At 50.1% G+C, this 19,586-nt stretch overlaps 1 protein-coding gene across 3 annotated transcripts in view; it reads right to left on the bottom strand.

Moving 5' to 3' along the window:
* Positions 1–19,586, bottom strand: part of TSPAN5 (tetraspanin 5) — a 146,565-nt gene that overhangs the window by 5,591 nt on the left and 121,388 nt on the right. For all 3 annotated transcript variants that reach the window (XM_069485482.1, XM_069485480.1, XM_069485481.1), the window contains exons 2-4: positions 19,134–19,184; positions 5,463–5,609; positions 1,023–1,193 (exon numbers count right to left, since the gene is read on the bottom strand). In XM_069485482.1, coding sequence (XP_069341583.1) covers positions 1,023–1,193; positions 5,463–5,609; positions 19,134–19,184 — 369 coding nt within the window. The remainder of the gene's footprint in view (positions 1–1,022; positions 1,194–5,462; positions 5,610–19,133; positions 19,185–19,586) is intronic.

Below are 19,586 nucleotides of genomic sequence, written 5' to 3'. Positions count from 1 at the left end.
CACAGGTGACCCCAGCTCGTTCTAGAAAACTGTCCAAGCCAGAGAAGGTGACTGGCACACTGGGCTTCTGCCTGCCCTCCAGTCCCGCCATATGCATTCACACCAGGGACCACTGTCCGGGTCTGCTTGGCCACCCATTCAGGACAGGCACACGAAGACCTGCCTGCAGGACACAAACACCTTGACCCTAACATAAAACCATGCACACCTCATTGGAGTGTCACAAGCTAGTGTTGCTTCCATTCTACTATTAGGGAAATAGGTCAAGATCCTGTGAGCCCAAGGTGCCTTAGCCAATCAGAGTTTGGCACCAGACCTGCGGCTTCTGGCCCCTTGTTAAGACCACTTTGCATTCTGAATGACACAGGACATCTGCCGCTTTGTCTGCGTTGCAGAAGCCACTACACATTCAGGTGCAGGGACCCGAGGGCGTGGCCGGGGCTCCAGCACACAGATTCTTCCCCTGCTAGAAGCCACCAGGGCTCAGGAGTTTCTGAACTTTTGGTTTTAGCTGTATGTGCTGTAACAATATTTGGACAGAAATATTTTAGCAACTTTGTGGACAAATATTCTATCGACAAGTATATTATTATAAGCTGTGAAGTATCACAGATTAAAAAGGGGGCAAAGAATAAGAATCCATATTTAATATCCAAATAAAACTTCAGATAAATATATACAAATAAAAAGTAAATTAAAATAAAAATTCAGACCTGGAGCAAAACAATGTTCTTTCTTCATATGCTAAAAGGTTATAGCTGCAATTATAACCTTTTTTTTTTTTTCTCCTTTGTTCCTCTAACTTAATAGGAATTGAAACGAGTGAAAATAGGACATTTCCATTTAGGGTACAAATCCTGTAAGTTCTGGAGCAAGTCAGAAAATAATAAACAAACAAACAAAAACCCATATAGAAAAGGCAGGCATCCTGGCTGGCAGATGCAGAAGCCAGGAGGAGCATTCACCGGGGTCACCGTCTCGAGAAGTCTTTCCACTTGAAAATAAACCAAATTGAAACTTACATATTCCTGGGTGAAGTCTATGAGGTTTTGCAAATCAATGTCATCCCTGTATGCTCTGATGTTGTTGTTTATAAAGAAATACAGTTGGTCTTTGATCCAGTCTTTGAAAACAAACGCCAGAACTCCAGCAGTGAGCTCCAGGAAGAAAATAATCCCCAGGAACACAGAAAACTAAGACAAAAGACACAGACACAGAGAACGGTTATAAGGGCTATTTTGATCATATACAGTTAAATGGTTCCTCTCTACAAAGGTTCGCAATTACATCGGGTTGTTAACACATCTCCAAAAGCAGATAATCTTCAGTTTCTTAAGGTTCATTAATAGGATATTACACTCCAAGAAAGGACTTTTAAAAATTAAACATCATTTCATAATCACATTTTAGGGTCTCTGGTGTTCTATTTGGTAATTAACCAACAAAGCCCATATGCAAACATGGATAATAGGAATTTCTCATTAGACCCACATTAAGGCCTAATGAATTTCTCGTGATTAATGTACTGCCAGACGCTTGAACAATGACCTGCCCCTACCTCTGCTACGCTTTTCTATTACAACTCAAAAGACAGCTTACGCCAGTATTTTAAGATCGCCTGTCACTTGTTACCGCGGCCTTGATGCTGTGCGCAATATATTCCCTTTCTGGACCCGGACACCGTTTCAACTCCCCCGTGCACCTGCTGGACGGGCTGAAGTCACAGATGTGCTCGCCTTAGACGAAGAGGTCACAGAGGAAGTGGGGGTGGCTCTGACACGAAAATAGTTTCCCGTCACAGAAACAAAACGAAACCCCGGGTTGAGGGCTTTCTCGGGGATGCCAGCTGCACCCGCTTAAAGTAATAGCAAAATTGGGCCAAAGGGTGACTTCTGCGTGACGCAGACAACGGGCGTTTGGAACAGGAGGGCTCCGGGGCAGGAGGCGGCGTGGGAGCCGCCAAGACACCGGAGAATTTCCCGTCCCTTCCACCCAGAGGCCGCGAGAGTCTCCTCTGAGTCATACCGTCCTGCTCCCACCCACGGCTCTTTCCACCGCTGCCGCCCCACGTTCTCACCCTTCGCAAACTCTGCTGCTAAAACAGATGACGAGAAATGGGTTGGGAAGGACGTGCACATTGTGGGCAAACTGTTCTGGTGACAATGGCAGATGGGGTGACACGGGGGCCGCGCCCATGGGGGCACAGGCCCCCAAGGCTGCAGAACAGCGCGGCTGAGGTGGCTGGAGCAGGCTGCGGTTTCCACATTGAGCAAGCGACACCCAGCAGCAGCCGGGAGGGAAACGCATGGGGTGAGGGGTGCAAAGGGAAGGACGCAGTCACTCAGTGAAAAAGACAAAAAAAACATTTATTCATTCAGCAAACATCTATGACTGGCGCACAGTGGGCCGGGCCCAGTGGCAGGTGGGCTGTGCAGAAGCAAGACTGCCCAGGACCATGCCCGGCTTCGAAGCCCTCACAGTCCTAGAGTGGGGGAGGGCGGGGGAGGGCAGTGGGCGGGGCCTGCACACATTAGGTGTCAGCGTATCTGGCAGCGTTTATCTGGCAGCGTTTATCTGGGTGCCCCTGCAAGGGTGAGCAGGGGAGGAGGGGAGGAAGGAGAAAATAGGTGCCTGGCAAAGTCTTGGACCCCAAGGTTTAGGTCCCAATTCTAGACCCTACAGCTCAGCCCTTCAGGTTCCCATAGGGGTCCTGGTTATCTGTCCTTGATGAGTTCGCTAGAAATAGAATTTAAACAGCTCTTAATTATCACCAGTGGTGTCAGTAATTTCAATTTAAGCTTTCCTTAATCTAGAAAAATGGACCAAAAAAAAAAAAAAAAAAAAATCACACCACTTTTTTTTTTTTTTTTTAATTTAAGAGACAGGGTCCCTCTCTCTCTCACCCAGGCTTGAGTGCAGTGGCGTGATCATAGCTCACTGCAGCCTTGAGTTCCTGGGCTCAAGGGATCCTCCTGCCTCAGCCTCGCAAGTAGCTGGGACTACAGGTGTGTGCCACCAAGCTCAACCCACTTTTTGATTTTTTGTAGAGATGTGGTCTCGCTATGTTGCTCAGGCTGGTCTTAAATTCCTGGGTTCAAGTGATCCTCCTGCCTCAGCCTCCCAAAGTGCTGGGATTACAGGCATGAGCCACTGCACCCAGCTAAATCACGCTGCTTTTGCTCAATGCCTACCCCACAGTTTAACTCCATGCCCTTTATTAGGTACCATCCTAAACATGTAAGCATGAGTCACCAGACTATAGAAATGACAAAAGTGTAGCCAGCACACATAAGCGCACACAGCAAACACCAAGACAGAAGTCATGCAAAGATTTTAATTAGGTTTTTGTTCTCACCTCCATAAAGTTAGGTAAGTTCATTTTCCGGCTCCCCTGGTAAATGTTCTCATCATGTTACACAATATACATATCAAAAATTGAGTCCAAATTTAATTCACATAGACTATTTGGCAGAAACCCTGTTGAGCTAATTTCCCCTATTTGCAAAGATGCGGACACCGGCTCACAGCCTTCATCCTCGGGCCGCCAGGAGGCTCCGTGCCTATTCCCTAGCGTGCCAGCTCCTGCTCTCCCTCAGCCATGCTCCAGTCTCACGGCATCAGAGCTGCGAGGCCGTCTGGAATCATGTTGACATTTATTAGGACTTAATTCATACCTCCTGTTCAAAGATTATTCCAGGCCGATTTTTATTTTTTGTGCTAAATGGGGTGAGAGGCCATTTGAAATATCCTCTAAGATGTAAAAAAAAAAAGCAAAGCCCAGGAACAACAGAATTCTCTTCATTTCCACCATGGGACTTTATAAATTAAGGTGCCAACTTAGACAAATGTGTACATTTCTGCCTGTTCTCTTAACTCAGCATCTACTACAAAAGTAAACTATACTAAAGGGACCGCCAGTATAAATGAAGTTATATTCAAGTAAATCACATTAAAGGAGGCATGAAGGCTGGAACCTGGCGAGTGGGACCTGGGCCAGCGAGGCCGCAGGGAGGCCAGGCGAGGTGAGCTCGGTGCTGGGACGCCGCATGCCAAGAAGGCTGGCGAAGTGACAGGTCACCATCGGGACAGAGCTCTCCTGGGGTCTCCGCAGGTCTCTCACCGGGAGAAGCAGGAAGTATTTGGCTGCGGGTGTGTGCAGAGAGGGAGGATCTGGCAGACGGGGCAGGCGGGGTCTCGGGAAACTAGCTATGACCCCGCAGGCCCACGTGTGCAAAGCCGAGAGCCACCTGCTTGCTAAACCGCACACAGGACCAAGTCCCCTGGGTGTCCCTTGCTGGCACGAGCCACGTGGACTTCCAGGCGAATCAGCCTCCAGACCCTTCTCTGAGCTGGAGCTGCCCAAATTCCCAACGGGCTGCCCTGAGGGAGAACCGGGGCGTCCTCTCTCGAGCAAAGACGCCGCAGGACGACGTGGCAGAGACGCTGAGAGAGGAAACCGCGCCACGTGGCTGCTGGACTAGTGCTAGACGTGCTCCCGTCTTAAATGAAAACGTCCCTGGGTGGTGTGTCGGCTAAGGCTGGGAATGATTCCAGTGACAGGTAATGTCACCCTACAACTGTCCTCTGGAGATCCCCACCCCACCGTCTGCCCTCACTGTCGGAAGGTGGGTCCCTCTGATCCTTTCCTGCTCTTGGAAGGGGAGGGGACATTCGCAGACAGGGCTGGGACGCCCACGCCACCACTGCCGAGCCCCACACGGGTGGGCACGCCTGGCTGGCCCACGGCCACATGTAAGATGCGTGTGAGCGTAAACCATTCGGTTCTCCTTGGAAGGAATCTCCAAAGGAAACGCTTTCACTTTTCATTCTCTACTTTTACTTTTACTACTGATACACCTCCTGGTGAGAGCCCTCTTCTGCAAACATTCACGCCAACAGCGATCACACCCAATACCCCGTAAAAGATCTAAAAATTATACCCGTCATACAAAGGAGCACTTTGTGCTCGTGGGGTACAAAGATTTACCTTTTGCTGCTTCTCCGTATTTGCCAAAACCTACTGTTTGACAGAGTTCATCTGGGAAGGCCATGGTCACTGTGCTCATGCCTGGTTTCTCTAAACCAACTTACCTACACAGTTCTCTACTTACTGTGTGTGTAAAAGAGGGCGGGTGGAAATCACTTAAAAGAGGAGGAATATAGATACCTACCTGAAAGGTATTTTAGGGACTGGAATGCAAATTTGTGATACACACACACAAAAACCTCCATGTGTGGCAGGCGGTGGGTGTGCTTTATAATTAAGGAGTCACGGGGGGTGGGGGGTGGGGGGTGGGGGGGCTGGGGGAGGCTCTAGAAAGCTCTCCTAGCAGAAAATCATGACCTGGCCCTGTTGTGCCAGTGCCTTTGGTGGAGCTCACCGTCTTGCCTGTAGACAGCGTGTCCTCCCAAGAGGGGACGAGGGTTTGGCTCTCTGTGAGAGCAGAGGGGGGGATACTTACAAACTTGAGGAGGAAAGTGTTTTCCCGGAGCGCTCCGATGCACCCCGCAAACCCCAGAATGAACATCACTCCTCCCACCACGAGGAAGAGCCAAACTGGGTCGAAGCCGCCGAGATCGGTGATGGAAGAAATGTTGGACAGAACTCCCTGGGGACACAAAAGAACACAAGGCACCAGGCTGGGGCGTCAGTTTTCCAACAACAAGGGTTACTGCACTTGCCCCTCCACCCCCCCCCCACCCCCGAAAGAGAGACTGCTGAGGTCATTTGATTGTCAGGTATGGTTAATACTCGAGAGACAACACACACACACACAAAAAAAAAAAAAAAAAAAACGGAAGAAAGAAAAGAAACTGCTTTCTTTCCAAGATCTAAATATGTTCATGTTTGGGGAAAAATTACGCAGAGCAAAAAAAATGACCCCAAGGAAATGTCATCAGACCTTCATGGAGAAGTCGTAGATGTTACCTTTGTTTTCTATGTCCCCAGACGTAAGTGGTCTGGAGTAGAAAATAGGTGTGTAAGAAAAACACACCCTGACACCCAGAAAGGGGGTGGGGTCATCTTCGAGCCCCCTGGGACCCGCAGATGTCAGACAACCACCCAAGTCAAAGCTCCTGGCATTTCTCAGGTCACAGGGGTTGAGCTAGAAGCTGAAAACTAACACAGCAGCTGGACCTGCCACAAGCACCTACAAGTTTTCCAAAGACAAATTTCACATCACGATTCCCTCTTGAGTCTCAGGGGAGGCTCTTGTCGGGCTCAGATCCTAAAAGCCCACATTGTGGTTTGTGCTGCCGGCTGTTCTAATCCAGCTGCTAGGGGTACTTCCTACCTTCTTTGAAGAGCTGGGATTTGAGTGAGTTATAAATCAAAGGCTGCTCCCTCACTTTCAACTCTTGTGCTTCTACCCTAAGACAACCAAAGGAGCTCAGAGGAATTTCACTTCTCTACAAGCAATGTCACTTATTTACTGAAATCCTCCCTCCCTTACATATGATACCACGTCAAATACCACCCAGAACCTAGGTTAGAAATTAGGAGATTACTTCGAAACTGTGGATATATGTGAGCCTTAAACCCAGTATCACCAATATTTCATTTTCTTATCTTAGTAAGTTTGTTTTGAACTCTTCCATCCAAAATACCCCCAGAGTATCATGGTATAGTTTGCTATGAAGTCTTCATATTAGTTTGTTTTCAAAGTACTCTCAACCACCTGGAAGAACAGCAAGTATTCATCTGATTTTATACTAGAGGACTAATCAGAGCAGTTTGGTGACCGGCTGAGGGTGACCAAACTATTGATTTTTTGCAACCAGAACAGAAGGTCTAGTTCAGTATCCCCCCGCCACGTGGGACCACGTTCCTAGTACTTCCCAGGCGGCACTAATCAACAGCTGCGTTTAGGAGTTTTAAGTTTTACTGTATTTTAAGGCTGTGGGAGCATTTGGAGAAGAGTATTTTGTTAGGTTTTTCTGTTTGCTTCCTTTTGGGGGGGGGGATGCCAACTGAAGAACAATAATAGGATATTCATAACAGAATACATACGAGAAATTGCTAAAGGACTCTTACAATGTAAAGCTTAAACCTAATAAAAGAAGGTCAAAGGTTTAAACAAAGTCACAGACGAAAGGTTGAAAGGTTGTTAAAGCTGTGAGGAGGGCGTGATATTCCCTGACTTCCGAGGTGACATCACAGAAGGCGACCACGCCCTTTCCAAGACCGCACAGACCCATGCTTTGATCCGGTTTTTTGTTTCTTAGGCTTCCAAACTCTGAACTACGAATGCTCAATTCCAGGGGGAAAAAGGTTGAAGGAAAACACAGAAGGACTGAAACCGGTTCTCTGCACTATACGCACGACGCTGGGAACAAACCTGCGAGAGACGTTGACAAGATCTAAGCGACCGTGGTAAAACCAGTGTGGGAAGGACGCCACCGCGCCCCTCAGGATGCCATCGGCCACCACCGATGTCAATACTTGAAGTCCTCACGTTCCGGACCTGCTCAGCCAGGGGGAGAGGGGACTTTGGCGATACACAATCCCACCCTTAAAAGTTTCAAAGTTAATTTAATCATGGGAGAAGGAGACTCAGCTTCCTTGCCACCAGAAAGAAGAGGTGGCAGAGGCGGAACTGACAGAGAAAGGCGTCAGCTCGTCATCAAGAGGCATTTGTACCACCAGGTCCCCACGATGGATCGAAGCCTGCTGCCCCGAGAAACAGGGGCTTCCGCTCACGGGAGCTGACCCCGTGAACCTCTGTCTACGGTGCTCTAGGAAGGCTCCCAGCCGGATGGGAAATTGGGCCTTGATAACCCTCAGGCTCCTTCCAGTGTTTACTCTACTCCGTGACTTCACCATTTCTAATGGGCTTTTTCTCTGTGACTCACATCCATGGCCGAGCAAAAATCAGATTGTTCCCAAACACTCTTCCAGCATCCACGGTTGTGCGCGTGGAGCTTGCTAGATAACAGGGACAATCACCTGGGCAGTGCAGGACAGCGAACATACCTGTGCCTGAAACATCAAGACAATCCCTCCCCCAGCGACCAAAAGGCACGATCCCGCTGTCAGCAGACTGTGAGATCATTCGCACTCTCTGGGTTTAATGTGGAGGATTCTTAGACAAACTCATGCTAATACTTAACGCTCCCCAGCCTGCAGAGGTAGTTTTAATTGAGAGGACCTCAACCGTTTCCACGGAAACAACGCTCATTTGGGGGCTTAGCTGGACTGTAGATTCCACTCATCTAATCCTAAATTCCAGAAAAGATGAGCTGGACACAGACACTACGGAGAGCTACAGGGAACGAATGTTCTGCAGAGCACAGGACGGACTGCCGAGAACTTTCTTTTTAATGGATTGGGAATATCCCCAGGTAGTTTTCAGTTGAAAACCAACTCAAATTCCCCTCCCCCCACCTGACATCCTTTTATTTACTTAATTTAATTTAAAAATGTGTACATTTTAAAGATTTTATTTATTTTTTTAAATGGAATGCTTGTTGCAAAAATTTTTTTTAAATTTAAATTTTCTGAAACTAAACTGCATGTATTTGGCACGCACGGCATGCTTTGAAGTGCGTACGCACCGTGCAATGACTAAATCTAGCTCATCGACACGCGCATTGCCTCACACAGTCACTTTGGTAGCGAGAACGCTTTGCATCCACTCTGAGCATTTTTCAAGAATACAATATGTTATTCACTGTAGTCGCTAACTCAAATTTTGAAAGACAAAGTGTGAAGTCGATGCCCAGTGACCTGTCTTCCCCCCTTGGGATTAGGCTTACTTGCCTTGACGGAGAGGGGAAAAGAGTTAACTCTTTTATCTGTGCAAAGTTCCCAAACAGTCGCTGAAGTGCACCCGCCGCACTGCTCCTGGCCACACGCAGAGCTGAGAGAGCGGCCGAACACGTGCCCGGCAACAGTGACCCTGGATCACAGAAATGACGGGGACCCGACAGCTCAGCCTTCTGCTGTCGAAAAGACGGGGTCTCTCCCCGGACTTTTTCATTTTGTTAAGCTCGATCTGACACATGAGTAAGGAGCACGAGTGCGTGCCTGCCGAGGAGCGATTATAATTAAAGGTTGTAGTTGACAAGAAGCTGGAAGAAAAAAAAAAAAAAAATCTAAGATTACAGTTAAGTCTGCCAAGTGATTTGAGACAGGCACTCGGGTTCCCGGTAAATCCTCAGGAATGTGCAGGAGCAACACCGGCAGGCACCTGGCCTTCTGGGAACAGCCTCCCGCCCCGGCGAGGCCTCCTGCTCCCCTGCTCCGCAGCGTGGCCCCCGGCGCTGCCGCATTGTCACAGGGTCCCTGGGCCCCAGCGAGGCCTGAGAAGCCTGGACTCCCTTCCTGGCATCTCCCTCCGGTGGCCTGGCGCCCCGAGAGGCAGGACACGTGATTCTCACGTGGCAGAAGTCGGTCTGCGGCGAGAGGCAGAAAGCCACGCACCCAGGAAGAAACAAAGAACAAGAGGAGGGAGGGAAAATCCCGAGAGCAGGATAAATCCAGCAGCTTCTGAGCCTGTCCTACGGTTCTGCGTCACTCCGGGGTCCCTTGGTTGCTCTCGCGGGTTCTATCTGGGTCTCCATTTGCATGTCAGGAGTCCTGCACCACACAACAGCTCTGAACACACTAAGCTTCAGCAGTGCATGAGTGTGTACGTGTTGATACACACACACGGCCAAAATTAAGGCTCACGCTTTATGCTGGGAGGGAAAAAATGTCTTGTGGGCATGGGGAACAGTTGGGGGAGAGGGAAGTGCTGGATTTTAAATGGTCACTTTATCCAGGTGGCTGATAGTTCATGTCAACGTAACAATTAAGCCAGTATAAAGTCTTCGTTCCTGCAAACGCACGACCCATTCAGCACCATCAATGCAACTGGCAGTTCCGGAGGCAACTTTTAGGTGCCTTGTCTATGCTACTGTCAAATAATATGCAAAACGGTTTAAGCACCAATTCTCCATGTAAACGTCAATGTTCAGCCCTTGAGTTTAAATACCGACTTTTTAAAACTCAAACTTACTGTAAAAAAATAAATACACAATGACGTCTGGCTACTCTCTTCTGCGCCCAGAACTGCTGCTTATGTGAGAAGTGTACACACCAAGCCCGGCGTTTGTCACCCACAGTAAGTGCTTCTCCTTCTCCTGCCGGATCCAGGCAAAGCCCGGGGGTGACGGATGTCAAGGGTGCTGGACTTTGCAGATGATGTCAGAAACTATCACCCCGTGAAGCTGAATCTGATTGGAATGAGGAGAAATGGGTGAGAAGCAGAGCAATTGGCCGCATGGTCACATGCTCTTATTTCCTTCAGCCATTTGTTCTGGTGGATGTAAAAGTGAGACTCCGAACAGCAGCAGAGACAGAAAGAGAACGAGAGAGCCAGAGGCCAAGACTGCAGGTGATGAGAAAAATATACACAAGAGAGTACAGATTCAGAACACTGTGTAGGAGAATTCCCATGCTTATAGTTTATTAATGCATCAGTAAGACCTGATATCAATGAATAGATTTGTACGAGTTCTTCAGTTTCACACTATAAGCTCATTGTATTTCCCTTAGACTCTCAGTCTTTTCCTCTCCTGCCTCTAGAGTCCACAGCTGCTATTGCAGCAGGCAGCAGAGGCAAAAACAAATTGCCCATAACATACAGTGCTGCTATCAAGAGCAAACAAACACCAGTCAACCACAAAAGTTGCAAGAAACAAATATATTCAACAAATTGGCCACTCCCCAAACTGGCTTTTGGACAACTAGCTCTGGGTGTATCACTTTGGAGCCTTTAAGAGATGAGCCTGCAGTGAAAATAGGAGATTTCCACTATCCACGAGGTACCGGGCAGCATCTCTCAGAGCTTAGCAAAGAGACCACTATGTATCTAAAAAGAAATGAGACACGTTAATGGTAGAGGTCAGAGGCATTACTATTACTGTAACAGAAGTTCAGAGAGCCCAGAGCAAAACTGTATCCATGTGTATCCATCATGGTACGATGGGAGACTCTGATATTCCAGCCACTTAGACAAATCTGCTCTAGAGTCGGGCAGAGAGAGCATTCCAGACCAACCTCCTCCTGCACAAACCATCCTGTACAGCACTCAAGCCCACACGGCTCACCTCCCGTCTCCCCTGGGATCTAAACTCAGAGTCAGGTACCCGGGACAAGGGCTCGTCTGCAGACAGACAGACAGGATCCTGCAATACAGACTACCTTGTCTTGAGTCTCAATTCCACTACTTATTACTCGTGTGATCTCAGTTACCTCATCTGCCTGAGCCTCAGTTTCCACATCTGTGAAATGGTCCCCTGCATCAAAAGGTTATTATGAAGATGATAGATGTCTGAGTCCATTTGTGTTGCTATAAAGGAACACCTAGGCTGGGTAACTTACAAAGAGGAGAATCATTTGGCTCACGCTTCTGCAGGCTGTACAAGAAGTGCACCCCCAGCATCTGCTTCTGGTGGGGCCTCAGGTTGCTGTGGTGGAAGGCGGAGGGACGCCGGTGTGTGCAAGTCACACGGCGAGAAAGGACGCGCGAGAGAGAGACAGGGAAGACACCAGGTTCCTTTCAACAACTTGCTCTTGAGAGAATGCTCGTGGGAACTAATAGAGCAAGAACTCACTCATTACCACGAGGACGGCACCAAGCCACTCACGAGGGATCTGCCCCCATGACCCAAACACCTCCCATGTGATCCCACCTCCCACACTGGGGGTCAAATTTGACATGAGGTTTGGAGGGTTAAATGTTCAAACAACAGCAATGGGAAGAATCCGAGTAAATCCAAACGTGATGTTAAGTGCTCGACACACAGTAAGAATTCAACAAAGGTGCATCACCATCATCATCATCATCACTACAGTAGAACAAGAGGAAGACTCCAGCGCTGCAGACACACCTGGGAGGAGCGTCTGGCCCCACTGCACCGGGGAAGAATCCATTTTGCTCTGAGCATCTGCACCCCCTGAGCCCCTCTAAGGAAAGCTGGGGCCGCACCTGCTGACCAGGCCTAACGGGGCGACAGTCAACTGACTCGCTACTCAGAGCTTCTTTCTGGGGGAACTGGAAATAATCGAAGACACACAGCCATGAGAAGTGAGCGCCAGCAGCAGGCAGAAGCCCAGCACCTCCAGCCCCTCGTCAGCACCTCGCCCACTCAGCCATCCCTGGAATTCAAGCAGCGTCTCCCGCTCCGTTCTGTGATAAAGGATTATGTCCCGAGTAACTATGTCTTCTTGAAAGAGGTTTCCATGCACGCGCAGAAACAAAAAGGCAAACAAAGCCCCAGAAGGGCTCCACACCAATCAGTCTCAGGACCGTCTGTGGTTTTTCCTTCTCCACCAGCAGAGCGGCCTGTGCGCCACCTGGCAAGCGCTTGCTGCTTCTCTCCATCCACGCAGAAAAGAAATATAAAAATAGAACGAACGACCCCCAAGGTCTGGGACGCTTCTCATTTGCACATACTAGCACGTTCCTTCCAGCTGCTGGAGGAGAAGCGGAGAGACAGGCACACGAAATGTGTGCCCCCAACCAGGCCAGACGGACCTCTCTGAGACTTAAGAGACCGGGTCCTGATACGCCCACCCCTCCATAAACCGGGACCTCCTGGGGTGGAACTGATAGCGATTTTCCTACAGTTAAGAGGGAGAGAAGAATGTCCCCATTGAGAAAGGGTGACAAGATATGACCTTGCAGGCCAGCTGTGGTGGCTCACGCCTGTAATCCCAGCACTCTGGGAGGCCGAGGCGGGAGGATCACTTGGGCTCAGGAGTTCGAGACCAGCCTGAGCAAGAGTGAAACCCCGTCTCTACAAAAAAAAAAGAAAAATTAGCCGGGCATGGTGGCGCATGCCTGTAGTCCCAGCTACTCAGGAGGCTGAGGCAGGAGGATCACTTGAGCCCAGGAGTCTGAGGTTGCTGTGAGCTAGGCTGACGCCCTGGCACTCCAGCCCGGGCAACAGAACAAGACTTTGTCTAAAAAAAAAAAAAAAAGTGACAAGATATGACATTTCAGAGACACTGCAGCTACTCAGAAAGGGATGGTCCTGGAGAGGTGGAAACGCGGCTTTGAACAGTGTCCACAGGAAGGCCACGTAGGGACCACAGGGCCACAGAGAAACCCGCCCCTAAAGAAGCACATCAAAGACTCTCAGCCGCTCCGCAAAGCCCAAAACATCCATCTGTCTAAGGAGCCGCTGCGAGGCCGGAGAGAGGACTGGGAATGCGAAGAGACCGTGTCGCGGCCTGAGCGGCCCACGGAGATGTGAGGGCGCAGAGAGATGCACGTAGAAAGAGGACCAGCCGCTTCAAAGGCACACGGTTCCTTCCCATTTTTTCTTGTCAAAAAGGGTCATCCGTGAGACTCAAGTAATCCTTTTTTGCAGATAAAATACAGCTATGACTTGCCTTTGAGGACAGGAGGAGCAATCAGCTCTAGGTCCCCGTAAAATCCCGCGATCAAGCGGCTGCAGGAGGGAGCAGCTGTGCCGAGTTCTTGCGCTCGCAGGCAGGGCAGCCGCCGCCGCAGTGACAGGCAAACAGCCCTGCTCGAAAGTCCCCAGGTCCCCAGCCATTCCCCACAGGTTTTCACCTGCATATCCAGAGGGCAGGGGACCCACCTAGAAACCTTCCAGGCCAGGTATAAAGTTTAAACTGAAACGTTTAACAGAAGCTCTGTTACGGGCTGAATGTTTACGTCTCCCCCAAATAGTCACATAATTTAAGCCCCAGTCTCCAGTGGCATGAGAAGCAAGGGAAGGGCCTGACCGAGTGGACGTGCAGTTTGCGGTGCTGTTCTAGACGTGGGACGCTTCAGAAGCCCACGGGGCAATTCAGTGTAGACGCTGGGTAGGCCGTGGCTACGTGGGTCTGGAATTCAGAGGAGGTCGGGATCAGAGGTATTCATTTGGAAGTCATCAGTGATAGCGTGCAAAGCCCCCAGCCTGGAGGAGCTCTCTCGCGATGAGTGAAGACAGAGAGGAGGTTTCTGGACTGAGTCTTGGACACTTTAGAGGTCAGGGAGGTGAGGAGGACCCACACAGGTGGGTGAGAAGGCCCCGCCTGTGAGGTGGGAAACCAGGGTGTGTGATATCTCGGAAGCCCAGTGAGGAAAGCGTGTCTTGAAGAGAGGAGTGAGGAACCAGGCCTTAGTCCCTGCTTTACTGATAAGGGTCCCTGCGTACCTGGAAAAGAGAACGATGTGCGTCAGGACCCAGCACGGGTTCAGTAAGAAAGTGCTGGGGTCAGCTAAGCCCCCGGCTGGTCCATCAGAGAAACGTGAGGAGACAGTGTTTCTACAAAGACTCGACGCGGAAGAACAGTCTGAGCAATGACAAGCAGACGAACTGGAAACTGCTTGACCGATGACATGCCAGGGCACAAATAAGTGAATAAGTGTCAACCCCGAAGGACATTTCCAGTGCCATGTCACTGCGCTCTGTCCCGGGCCTGTTCAACGTATCAGCAGCTCTTATCGGTGGCAACGACACTCGACTGCAGTCAGAACCCTCCAGGCGGCTTGTTGAAACAGAGCACCCCAGTGCCCACCCCAGACCTGTTCAGTCACAGTGTCCCCGGGTGGCACGGGGCCAAAGGGACAGTCTGACTCAGAGGAAGGAATCGAGGGAGGAGGCTGAGCAAAACGTGCAGCTGAAACCAAGCGGAGCGGAACGGGGAACATGCTGGATGACAGGGTCGGGCCGTGGGCTGTCTCGGCAGTGGAGAGGTGGGCTGACATGCCACCGTGTACAGGGGGAGTCCTGCATTCCCCTCTGCAAACCAGCCGGCCGGCACGTGGATGGGGTAAACCAGCCGGCTCTGCAACCAGCTTGGGACTGTCGGCGACCAACAGTGGACCTCAGCTGCGCCAACACCAGGAGAGAGGAGCCACGCTCTCCACGGCCCCTCGCGCTCCCTCTCCACCTACAGAGGACACACTAGAGGGGGCCAGAGATGCTCCTGTGAGGACCACCCAGAGAGAAGCGCCGTGTCTGCAAACTCAGGGGGAACCGGGCCTCCACCCTGAAACACCTCCAGGGCCAACACGTGGAAGAACGAATTCAGTAGGATCCAACACGGTAGATCCAGGATCAACGAGCAAAAACTAGTGCGACACGATTAGACTTTGGCAGAAGGTCTTTCCAACAGTAAGGGCCACCCAGAGAGACGGAAATGGTGAGTACTTTGCTGTGGGAATTGTTAAACACACATCCTCCTCGCTAGCACTTACTGCAATGTACTCTGTATACGTACACACGTATCTTACGTATATGTGCAGACCCTTCCCACAACTCGTCACCTTCATATCCCTGGAGTCCTGAACAAGCCTGTTCCATACTATGTGTTCAATAAACGTTACTTGAACGAATGAGCTGACCATGACTGGAGGTTGCCAAGGGTGTCGTGGAGGTGACTCACGCCACCTGACTGTTAGTGTTCCTTCCAAACAGCAGGTCCTGCGATCTCCCAACACCTGCACACAACCAGCTTCCCCTAAAGACACATCAGCCTTTGCATCTTTACAGTCGACTTGGAATGTAGGTAAAATGAATTATTTAAATTATCATGTCTAATGTTCAACTGCAATATTCGCTCTAGGTTTAAAACTCAGACCGATATTAAGTTAAGTGTGAAGGATAATCATTTTTGCCTGCAATGCTTCTGTGCTCCATAGAAATATGCCGAAGGCCACATCTAGTAAGAAAATCTGATTCTTCCAGTGAAAATCTGATTCTTCCAGCTCTGATCCAGTTCAGGGATTTACCGTCCAGGTTTCTTTTAAAGTAAATGTGGCCACCTCTGGGTCTGGGGGATTTTCTGGTTCGTGGGCTGGTACTGCCGGCTCAGCAGCTGCACACTGCCCACCACCCTCCGCCCGGCGGGGGCTCACCTCGAAAAGTCACCCCATCAGAGGCCTGGCCCGACTCCAAAGTCACCGCGGTCGGCTTTGATAGAGCAGCCTCGGCAGTTACCAAGGAGATCAATGCACGTCGCATCCTCCTTGAGAGGCCCCGAAACAAAACTAATTCTCTGGTCCATGGACTGAAGCCTGAAACTCTCCTAAAATCTGAGGCAGCCTTCAGAGCCACCATGTGCTCTTGTCCCCGGGTAGGAGTGGCCGTGAGACCCACTGGGTGGGTCGGGGGTGGGAGGGAACCATGTCTGCAGGGAGCACGTGCCTCGTGGCCGGCACACGCTGAGGACCATCTCATGCAATCCCCACAGCAGTCCCAGGAGGCGAGGTTAGCGTCCCCGCTGCACGCACGGGAAAGGGCATCTCAGAGAGGCTGGCTCAGTCGCCCACCGTCACGCGGGTGACATGGTAAATGGAGGTAAACGGAGTATTTCAACGCAGGTCTGCTCAGCCCTGTCTGAGTCAGCTCGGGCTCCCATAACGAACACCCCAGGCTGGGGGGCTCAAACAGGACACACTTACTTCTCTCGGTGCTGGAAGCTGGAAGCCCAAGACCAAGGTGCCAGCAGGTCCAGCGTCCAGGGAGGGGCCTCTTCCTGATTGTCCTTCCCCAGCAGGGTGCGAGAGAGATCATCTCTCTCCTGTCTCTTCCGATAAGGCTCTGGCCTCCAAAAAGCTTCACCTCCAGATATCATCACCCTGGGCATGAGGGCCTCAATGTATGAATGGGGGCGGGGGGAGGGACACAAACATTCAGTCCAGAGCAAGCCCCGAAGCTGTGCTCTTGCCCCACACGGCCACCCGAGCGCTGTCAACACAGAAGTCGGATCACAACACTCCCTCGTCACAACAGCCCAGGGGCTTCCTCTCAGACTCCCAACACATCCCAGCTCCCTCCCGGTCTGGCCTCTGCCCTCCTCCCTTGCCACACACCCTGCCTCTTCCTGCACTTGTCCTCTCCCTACCAGTCCTGCCGGGCTTCCTGCTGCTCCCTGGTATCACCGAGCCCCTGCCTCGGGGCCACCACGCTTGCTGTTCCCTCTCCTGGAATGCCCTTCCCCCAGCACTCACTCTGCGGACCCCTCTTACCTCCTCCAGGTCTCCCCCCAACGGCACCTGGTCAGGGAGGCTGTTCCCAACTAAACCATCTGAAAGAGACGCCTCTTCCCACCACTCCCTACCCAGCCCCGCCCTGAACCTGATGTTCCCCGCCCGTGTTCACAGCACCTGGACGCACACGCTTGGCCACTCAACTCTTCTCCCAGGGACCCACTAGAACGCCAGCCCCACGGGGCAGGGCTCCGCGCCACTCACCGCCGTGGGCCCCATGCCCAGGCCCAGAAACACCACCTTTACCCTCTGCTGCCTCTACTGGTCCCTGCTCGTGGAGTCCTGCTACGTAGAAGCCGGTGACCTTGGCCAGGTAACTTTCTGTGGCAAGAGAGATGTTTCTATTTCCTCATAGTGGCCCTGACAAAGAAGGGACTGCTCTTTGGTCCATGCCTGAGAACACGCCACCCCCCTGCGCTGATACACGGATGACATTGCCAGTTTTAGGAGTCTGTGATCTTATCAGAGACATGAGAGACAACTGATGAAACAGAAAGATAATTGTATCTCACAAAGAGAAAACCAAAAAAACTTCAAAATGACCAACTGCTGTTTATTGCTAGAGTAGACAATTAGCTCATTTAAGGCCTTCCAGCATTTTTTCAAAGCGGACAGAAATGGACTCTTATTAAAGGAGTTATAAAAAGCCGTGTTATCTGGCATTTAACCAACCCGAGGGCTTCTGAAAAGGGAATCTCTGAGACTCCACGAATCTCCAGGCTCACCACGGGATGGAGCAGAAGCCGATCGTAATCCGAGAGGAGACCAGTATTTAGCATCAAAGTTTCCGGAGATCAAATCATCTCTGTTGTGGGAACGTCATTTGTGTCACTTGTCCTGTGGAATCACTGCCCCAAAACCCCAGCTTGCCTCAGCGACTCCAGGTTGCCGAAAGCTGCTTTATTTCCCACAAAACATTTTACATTCTGTAGAAGCATTTGTAAACAGAGGGCGGTTTGTTCTCAAAACTCAGGATTTGCTTTGAGCTTTGTTTTATACAGCGGATCTGGACATTGTTCTAGATGTGGAAATTCCTCCTGGCACCCAAAGGGCTTTTGTTTCCAGAACGTCTCAGAATTTCTCCCTTCCCGACACGCTGACCACTTCAAAGGCCCCCCTGACTCCGGGCCAGGGTCGGGTTCAGAGGGTGAAATACCTGAGAGATACGAGAATGGTCTTCTGGGGAAATTTAAGCTAACCTGCTAGTTCACGGCAACTTTTAACCAATCGATACCGCCCTCGCTCTTACAAGGTGGAACAGGACAAAGCTTAATTGCACAGCCAAGCGCTGGGATAGATAAACAGCTGCAGGCGATTTCCCTTCCAAAGAAGGAAGAAAAGGGGGTTCATGTTCCCTTTCAAATTCCAGTGGTAGCGCCTGGGTAGGGAAGCTGCGGAGGACAAGTCGGAAGCAGGGCAGAGGCGTGGCACAGCGGGCCGCTGCCATGCGGGTGCTGCTCAGAGCAGAACCGCCCAGAACGGAGCATCTCCCCTGTGACACAGAACACGCCACCCCGTGTCTCCAGATTTTTTTCATTATTCTGCATTTCATCATAAACTGAATATTCTTAAGACTTACAAACCAGCAGCCCAAATCCCCATTCTCTAGCATTAATGATGGTTTACTTGATCTTCAAACATGAATGTATACCCCACTTCCTTCACACCACAGGCTGACAGTTTATCATACAATGCTCACACTTAAAAAAAATCATTTTTTATGGTTTGAGTCATCATCCAAAGGGTTTAAAAAAAAAAAAAAAAAAAGGACAAGAGAAAAAAAAGACTATATGTAGTTTAGTGATATTTATAATCATTACTGAAATCCTTGTGCCCAAGTCAGGGAACAGCCCAGGGAAACACGGATCTGTAGCCACCTGATCAAATTCCAAAGCACACACTCTGCCGTGCACTTGTATTGTTACTTCTGTAGTTATTTGGACACAGTGATCGACTCAGACACAATTCCTGAAATCTTTGAGAATATGACCATTTATCTTCCACAAACATTTTTTCTTGTTAAGGAGCCGTGATTCTTTGCACTCCGCAGTTGCCAAAGAGGAAAAGGAGATAATAGGTAACATTCAGCCTCTAACAACCCAGATGTGTGCATTTTCGTGATATTCGACTTACTTTTTCATTCCATGCCCACAGTCCAATTCCAAGAAATGTTATTCCCAAAAACTGCAAGAAGAAAGACAGAAAGCAGTGTAAGTACACAGGTAAATGCCACATTTTCACTCATGTAAATAAGAAAGTTCTCAATCCATTCCCCCGTCACTGTACCTGGCGGGGAAATAACTTTCTCTGAAATCTGAATATCCATCTTTACCAAGGAAAATAAATACCAAATAAATACCATAGTCCCCTTGCTTAATTTTTTTTTCACATTGTGGGTATTTACACCCTTGCTTAAAATTATTACAATACTAAGAAGGCTTGGAGTCACATAGGTGCTTCAACGTCATTCATATCATGAAGAATAATAATTAGGCAGGATCCCGATAAAATGAAGGTTTCCAATAACGCTGAGCGCGGCCTTTCAGGGCAGGAGAGGAAACGGTGGGGCCCCGACAGGGCGGGGCT

The sequence above is a fragment of the Eulemur rufifrons genome, chromosome 13 (assembly GCF_041146395.1).
Source record: "Eulemur rufifrons isolate Redbay chromosome 13, OSU_ERuf_1, whole genome shotgun sequence".
NCBI lineage: Eukaryota > Metazoa > Chordata > Mammalia > Primates > Lemuridae > Eulemur > Eulemur rufifrons.
Note: the sequence above shows the minus strand (reverse complement) of the source record. Positions and strands in the feature narration are given on the sequence as shown.